This window comes from Electrophorus electricus, chromosome 17 (genome assembly GCF_041902795.1).
Source record: "Electrophorus electricus isolate QZ-2024a chromosome 17, ASM4190279v1, whole genome shotgun sequence".
NCBI classification, from domain to species: domain Eukaryota; kingdom Metazoa; phylum Chordata; class Actinopteri; order Gymnotiformes; family Gymnotidae; genus Electrophorus; species Electrophorus electricus.
The window spans coordinates 5,975,001-5,983,546 of record NC_137513.1 but is presented as its reverse complement, the minus strand read 5'-3'; the positions used below and the strand labels follow the sequence as shown (position 1 = coordinate 5,983,546).

Genomic DNA, 8,546 nt, shown 5'->3' with positions numbered 1-8,546 from the left:
CGTCACTGTTACTGTTATAGCTAATGCAAAATTGGGCCACTAGGTGGAGCAAGAGATCTTTTCAAGATAATGCTTCATTCTGTGAATGAATAATGCTTGTAAATAAATGATACTCAAATGGTCATCTGTAAATCAATATTGTAGAAATGTCTTTATACTCAGTTCAGCTTCGCATTGTTTTTATAGCCTTTATCTGGGCGTCCTGAGATTCTCTTTTTCCCATGGCAAAATATTTCAAATATTTGGAGGCTCTTGTGGCAATGCAAACTGAAGCAGGAGGTCCCAGTTCCACAGTGAGTGTGGGTGTGGGTGGGTGGGTCTTTTGGGCAGCACTTCCTGCCATCAGAGCAGAGGGGTGGTTCTCAGCACCCTGCTAGCGTTCTGCTCTGAAGGAGTTCCTCGCTTTGCTCCCGAGGAAGACGCTGAACCAGTTTGGCTGTCTGCCCTCCATAAAACTGTATGAGGTTCAAAACTCCAAGGCTTCCCCGCCCCTCACTTTCAGTATTTACGAGTAGCTTGTCCCTCTTTCCTCAGTATGCTTTCTTTATAGCTAACCTACATTGTCCAATCATGTGTCCAAAGAATTTAACCAAAGGATATTCATTAAATTCATGTCTATACCCAACACCAACCTTAAAATGTTTAACAAAAAAAACATTATTTTTTGCAAAACCAAAACATTTACTTGAATATTTTATATTTATTCTAGACTTGTTTTGGAGGAGCCTATGCAGTAATATAATATGACCACTAGATGGCGAACAAGTTCAGTATTTCATCCTTGAATGAGCTCATCAAGTTCAGTACTTGTGGGCTACTTCTGTTGCATCATACATGATTGAACTTTATGCTCGTCTGATCTCTCAAATAGAGGAGGCGTCTAGCCTTAAAAAGCTCTGATAGATCTAATGAGAGCACTCAACCACATATGGTTTTCATTCAGATGTCTTTTTATAAAAAAAAAAGGGGGGGGGGGGGGGGTTAAAAAAAATTTCTCATCACCAGATCAGTTTAGTTTTAGAGATCATTGTAGTCTTTTTGTTCTCTGAAGCAGCAGACATGTTAATTCACGCTACCCTTAATTCTACACAAATAAGACAAATGAGATTCAGATATCTTCATTCATGAGAATGGTACTCTTATTTTTATAGCATTCTCTTTTCTTTTGACACAATATAAAACAGTTGTGATTATTCTTTATAGGCATTGGTTTGAATTTTGTTTGGGTTTTTTAAGTCAAATCACTTGAAGGAATGAGAGTTTACTATTGTAAAGGCTCCTGGGCTTCACTGCAATGACCTCACTACTGGTTGTTTTATTGCTTGTCATTAGAGAAAAAAAAAGTGTATTTGTAGTTTCCCACCATTTGCTAATACCCTTCAATACAATCTTGAAATCATAATATTGCTAGGGAATATTACAGAGGCCTTGTTTTGATTCACCATAGTGATAAAATGCGAAAGGTTTTCTGCTGTATCTGATGTATGTAAAGTATGCTTGTTCGTTAGTCTAAAAGAAGACTGCAAAAAACCTAACCTTCCATAATCTCTCCCTGTGTTCGTTTTACAGCAAGTGCCGCACTAATCAACATTTGGAAACAATACCAAGCCTTTGAAGTTAAACCTTCCGGCTCAGCCATGGAGATCACATTTACCCTCTGAATCCTGCTATTAAAACGCCCAGAAGCACAGAGGCTAGACGCAGCACAATTCACCCCAGAACATATCGGCTGTATCACTGGCTTCTGAGTAATCTTTAAAGGTACTTAGTAGAGGAGGTGGGGGTAGCTGTGGATAGCTTCACGGGTCTTTGAGGCTGAGTAAAGGAGGATGTGCATAAAAGCATGTGGAGGGCCTTCAGCACCTCCTTCCTTTATGCATACTCCCTCTGCTCGCTGTGCCGACACACACGCTCGTACGCGCTCGCACGCGCGCGCACGCACACACGCACGTGGAGGCCCTTTTCCAGGCTTGTGAATGGAGCGTCCGCTTTGTTGCGAACTGCCGTAACTCTTTGATGGGCGTTCATTAGAAAAAAAAAAATGCTACGGATTTTTTTTTTTTTTTTTTTTTTTTTTTTGTCCTTGATGTCGACAGAGGTAAAAGAGAGAAAGGCCGCATGCATTCGAGCTGGCTGTGTGAGAGGGCTTTCACTGCAGGGAAGGAGCTATGCTCTCATGTATTGTGAACTCAAGCCGCTCATATAAGCTGTCACGGAACTGAAAATTACGCATACTTTACCTCAGAGAATGTTTTAATGGCCAAGAGCAGGGCAGTTAAACAAGCAACAACAGAACAAAAACTGAGAGAAGGTCAATTTCGCGCTCCTTTTGATTTCTTGTTTTAAACAGGCACCTAAAAGAGAAGGAGGCAGAACTAAAAATATCCAAAGATCACTTGAATCACTGCAAAGCATCTTTCACATGAGAAAAAAAGTAATTTGATACATATTGCATAAATTTTTTATGACATAGGTTATAGTTTATTAATGTGTCTTATAAATTCAAGGTCAGTGTAAGACTTGGAAAACCATATTGATAATTCCGTGTAATTTCCTGCATTGGGTTTATGGATATTACATGCGCTCACTAAGTGGAATTCAAGGATTATTGTTTTTGGTTAGGATCTAATGTTAAATTTGTAAGTTTGGTTTTGAGTCTTATTTGTACAGTCTTATGTGTACCTTATGCCTAAGTAGATATACATTACTGTATGCAGCCTGCATTGTATAACTGTTCACTGGATTTTTAGTGTTGAGATATTTATTATCTAGTAATAATATGCACTGCTCCCCAGTCCTGCTCCATTTGGATCTTTCTATGGACGTGTTGTTCACACTCACCATGCTTTGCAGTCCTCTTTATTTTTCAGTTAGAAATCTGTGATTAAATCTCATTGGCCAGAGGGAAAATCCTTACCTGTTCCTCGCCATTTCAGCCCCACTGGAAGACGCACCTTCACCATCTTACTTGTAAGGTTGTTCGTTTGTATCTTGAAGCTTTTCCACACTTTTATTGTCAAATTGCCTGGCCAATTTTAGAGATGCGTGGCACATTGAATTTACCTCTAATTGCGAAATGCACAGCCTCTAATTGGGCCGAGCTTCGTCATGCACTTAGTCTTCACTTTAATCAGAAGCTCCGGTTCCGGCATCTTTCTGTGCTCTTTCTGAAGTCTTAATGGACTTTTTGAAACATTAAATTTAAATAGATAATGGTGGGGTTGTAGCATAAATTAGCAGTTATTTTATAAGCAGCACATGCAAATGTATGCATTTAAATAATCTTTTGATTTGTGGTTCATTGAGATTCATCAAGCTGGTGGTTGCTTTCTGTATGTCACACATAATGTGCATATGTATTCCACGTACAATTATATTAAAATACAGTACATGACAGACATTCAGACAGTGCCTTATGTTGCTGTCTGAAGCTTCACTTTATGGCAATAAGATCTATGTAAAAATGAACTGCTTTGTAACTGCAACTGAAATATACTCCAGTGGTAGTTGACATTATCACTGAGTACTTCTTACTGTAAGTATTTCATTCCAAGTGATGATTATAAGTCTTTCTTTTTTTTGTATTTTTTGGATGCATTAAACTCTTACATTTTGTGTTTGTGCATTCAAATTAGTTAGATTACTCAAATACATTAGATCTGATTTGCAAGTAAATGCTCAATGAAAGGCAACAATTCTAAACAAAGAACACTGCTGACCATTAGGCTTATCAAATCTTATTATGAAATTATGTAATTTAGATTGCTGTAAATAGCCTGTAAACCACTCTGCCAGGCCTAATCTGAAATATGATTATGTACTACATTAGAGTGAAATGGCACAACAATGGTGGTGAGGGATATTTGTATTAAATCTAAATAACATTTTGAAGGGAAACACATTCTGTTGCAGCATGAAAATTGTATTTCAGTTTGATATCTCAATTTCCAGGACACCTTAATCACAAAAGCTAGTGTCTTTTGTTGATACTGAGGTTTTTTACTTAAATAGGTAGTAATTATGAAAGGCTATTAATATAACATCTAATATCCATTTATAACAATGGGATTTCTTAAAATCAATAACCAAATAAAATACAAAAACTCCCAGTGAGTTAAGCTGCAGGTTGTGGATCGGACATATTGCTGTTTGGAGTCTGTGGAAACTGGACCTGGTGAGAGATGTTCTGCTTCACTGCCTGTGTGTCAGTTTACCAACAAGCAGCCGCTAGGCAGCGAGGGGAGATGTGGGGGTCTACCTGCCAATCAGCAGTGTCTTTGCCACGCCCCTCTGGACCTTAGCTTGATGTAGTCCTTGACTTCTTGCGGTAAAAACGCTTCAGGATCTCGTCTTGCAGAGACAAACATGAGCAGTGGGACATGAGGCCTCGCCTTAAATGGCGCTGCAGGAAATAAACAGCGATCACTGTAGCATAACTGAGCCTGCACTGAGCAAGCTCTCCTAATTGAGCACTCTCGTCCCCTCTTCCTCCACCTCATGCGAAATAATAAGGGTCTATTTCCATAGTGTAAGATCCCCTAACCTTTAAAAAAATGGTGTTGTTTTTTTAAGCTATTACTAAAATGAATAAAATACTGATTTCTGAAATGTGTTAAGTGTTCAGACCCCAGGATGAGATAGTCATAGATGTACAATGTCTATGGCTTTACTATGTTTATATAAATATATAGACACCTCCAATTGGATTTTCCTGGATTCTTTTATTGGCAGTTGAAATTTGTATTTGAAATTTCCAGAAAATGTTAGATAAATACATTTTGCATTTGATGTTATAATTGCAACAACCAACTACTAGCAGTAAATCAAAGCGTTTCACATCTGTTTGATTAGAAATATTCATCTGTTTGTGATGTATTTTTATATTTTGCTCCTAAATAAAGGGGAATGATGTGGATGCTGTGGGTAAATGAAATATATCTTATATCTTATCTAAACCTTGTGAGCCTTGGTCTTGAGTGAACTGAGCACAGAACAGTTGAAACAAGTTCGAGAATGCCTTGACTCTTCTTTCATTGCTGCCAGTGTGAAGATCAACACTATAAAACAAGCTTACCTAAAAGGAACTGGGCCTATGGGACATTTTAAGCAAAATGTATTGTATACTTACTTTATAATTTTTTGCTGGACAAACAGGTTACACAGTGCGTGCTAGATCCCTTGGGATGGTTGATATTAATCAAGATAGATTTCTATTGCTCTTATTGGTGACGCAATGGTTCTTTGCCTAGTGCTCCCCACGGGCGCATAAAAAACCCCCAACAACAACAACAACAACAACAACAACAACAACGCTCTCGCCACAACTCGGCGTGGGCGTGGCCGTGCACATGACGTCAACGGCTCGCGTTGGGTGACGAGCCCCTTCTCCGCCCCGCGCGGGTCGAGGGAGGGAGGGGAGGGGAGGTGAGGGGAGGAGTGCGCGAGGCAGAGCCGAGCCCACGTGTGACGCCTGCATTCCCGGCTCGCCGACACTCTCGTCGCTTTCGGCTCGCGTTCGCTCTGACAGCGTGTCTGAGAGTCACTGGCCGCACTCGGGTTAGCAATGGAGGGAGACGGGAGCCAAGCCACGTCCGGGAGCCCCAGCGACTCGCAGCACGACCCGGGGTAAGGCAGCGAATCCTCACCACACTCGACTCCTGTCGTGTCGTTATCCGAGTAGCCCGAAGAGAAACCAAGGAGCCTTTCTGAAACGCGCGTAAATCAGCGCAGCGGCGTTTCTGCAGCCGTCCCTGGTGCGCCCGGCTGCACCTTTGTTCGGCTCGCAGCGCCCGGGCCTGCCCCCCCCTTTGCGAGGCAGCTCGCCGGGCTAAGTGAGCGCTCCTCTCGGGCAGATCCGCGCCGTGCCTCCGTTTAGCCGAGTACTTAGCTGCGCGTCAAAATGGCCGATCTGACATCTGGACTTACTTCTGCTGTGTTTCCCCCCCTTACAGTAAAATGTTTATCGGCGGCCTCAGCTGGCAAACTTCACCAGGTAAGAGAGTCGTCCGCCGCCGTTTTTGGGGGGTCTTGTTGGGTCGTGTTGTGTTGCCGTTAGCGACCCGTCCGTGCTCGCGCTGAACGCCTCGAGCGTGCTTGCGCTGCACGGGATATGTGGTGCGCGAGGGGTTCTTCTGCTCTCCAGTCGTTTTAAGTCCTCTATTCGACCCCTGTGGGTGGGTGGGTGGGGGGCTTTTAAAAAAAGACATTAAAAAAGCACTTGTTCGCCACCCGAACGGTTACTTACTTGCCTCTTCTCTCTTGTTCTGCTTGCAGACAGCCTTAGAGACTATTTTAGTAAATTTGGAGAAATCCGGGAGTGCATGGTGATGAGGGACCCCACGACTAAACGCTCCAGGTAACATGCTGCGATGCTTTCTCTTCTCCGCACGCTCTTTCCTAGGGGACGGACGGTTATTTTATTTTATTTTTTAAATTTTTTTAGCACCGTGGCTTTTGTTAGGAATTATTCCGTACCAGGTATCGCAGGCATGCGGTGGTTCGTTTTCCCAAAGCCATCGGATCTGCGATTGCGAGAATGCAGTTTGACATCGGATCCCGATAACACACCGCCTGCGTGTACTTGGTTAGCCGTGTGTTTTCCGTAAACACTGCTGTGAGCTGCTGTTACTAAACGCCGTGGCGGTACCAGTGTCGATCAGTTGTTTATTTCACATGGTATCAAAAGTTACGTCGATGTGCGCGATTGTCAAAATATGTGCGAGGGTTGAAAATAGATATAGGCGCACTCGATAACAAATGATTTACGTTTAATTTTGGATGAGTAGTTTTGCATTCGTGCTCTAACTGATATAAATGCTGTCTCTCTGTGTGTGTGTGTGTGTGTGTGTGTGTGTGTGTTTATTTTTCCAGGGGATTTGGGTTCGTCACGTTTGCGGATGCGGCCAGTGTAGATAAAGTCTTAGGTCAACCTCACCACGAATTAGACTCAAAGACGGTATGTTCACTTTTGCTGGCGTGTTTTTTTGCAGTGCTGTTGACAATGCTGGTGTCCGGACATGTAATGCTACACACCGCACGCAGGTTCCTATCATATCCATTCATGTCTAACTCCTCCATGACATTTCTCATTGTACCACTAACACAACAGCAGGCACTTGACGCAAGTAAGTGGCCAGGTAATTATCTCTGTCTTACCCCAGTGCCTGGATGGGCTTTAACCCTGCCTTTGCCAACACACTTTGCTTCTGTCGGAGTAGTTCAAAGGGAACATCTGCTGTGCTGTGCTTTTGTACTGAATACGGCACATGTCAGTTGTGATGTTCACTTATAACATTTGTGTATTTAATCCTTATTTCCGTTTTGAATGGGTGCCAAGCTACACTAATGTGTACCGAGACAGAGATACCTTACCGGAATGCCTGCATTTTGCCGTAGATGCACACAAGCTGATAACGGAGCACAACAAACAAACCACTAAAATGGGCGGCACGTCCAGGACTTTGCTTGTGCTCTTTGTTTGTGTTTTAACTGGAGTCATTTCATCGTAGACAAGCCTTTGTGGTTTTAGGTCGAGTTTCTCTATTGTCGTTGGAGTTGTTCTTGTCTGCAGGTGGCTGCATGGTTCTGAGATTGTTCTGTTTCTTCCTATTGGTCTTGTTAGAACTGTCTTTTAATGTAATATCATTTTATGTCCATATTCAATTTGTTACTTGTTTTGTGGAGATATACATTATTTGTATGTGTGTGTTCTTCTATTAATTAGTAATTGCTGCAGTTTTGTCATAGCTGCCCCAAAATAAGTATCAATTAATTCTTTTTGCACACTTAAAAATAAAGAATATTAATTTTCAAAAAGTCCAGAATATTAAGTTTCAAAAAGATTTGTGTTTTTATGCACAGTGATTGAAGTCATTTATCTTTAGCATTTTTCTAAAATATATATATTATGATATACATAATAAAGTAGTATTATCCACAGATAACTTTTTAATAATTTTATGTACCAAAAAAGGTTATGTTTTTTATAGTCCCCTAATAATAAATTGTATCTAGTAAATGTCAACATGTACCATGGGCGAGTTACTTTGCAAAGTCGGTGCTCTCAGGTACTTTATCTTTTGAAACTTGCTCATCATTTTTGTAATATTGTCAAAAGCAGATTTGCAGACTTCTGGGAAAACTGTTCACTGGGCGGCACCTTTATTTTGCGGACCAAATCCTATCAAATATGCACTATATCTGGTATATTTTTGCATTATATTGCTATTTCAGATCTGAGGGGCAGTAGACAATAGTACGTTGTATGAGTTAGGTTTGTACACATATGGGCTTCGAATATTTCGCAATCAGGAGACTTGAATCAAAGAGCTTTAGTTTAGGCTAGTTAGCCTATGGACAGACCTCCTAACATTTCCATCACTGTTGTTTTAATGAAGGATTTACTCATTAAAAATGGAAAGGCATAGAAAAGACAATAAGAATTTTAGGGTTTTAAAGGACTTTAAAAATCCTGTGAAATGGGTGAGGGATTCTTTTGGTGCCTTTCTCTTACATGTAGCTTTACGATTTGAACGGGTTTAAGTTTG

General features: G+C 41.2%; 1 protein-coding gene across 11 annotated transcripts in view; it reads left to right on the top strand.

Moving 5' to 3' along the window:
- The first annotated feature begins 5,442 nt into the window (after positions 1–5,442).
- msi2b (musashi RNA-binding protein 2b) overlaps positions 5,443–8,546 on the top strand; it is a 173,842-nt gene continuing 170,738 nt past the window's right edge. For all 11 annotated transcript variants that reach the window (XM_081700289.1, XM_081700288.1, XM_081700285.1 and 8 more), the window contains exons 1-4: positions 5,443–5,625; positions 5,952–5,992; positions 6,274–6,355; positions 6,871–6,955. In XM_081700289.1, coding sequence (XP_081556415.1) covers positions 5,564–5,625; positions 5,952–5,992; positions 6,274–6,355; positions 6,871–6,955 — 270 coding nt within the window. In that variant the 5' untranslated portion in view covers positions 5,443–5,563. The remainder of the gene's footprint in view (positions 5,626–5,951; positions 5,993–6,273; positions 6,356–6,870; positions 6,956–8,546) is intronic.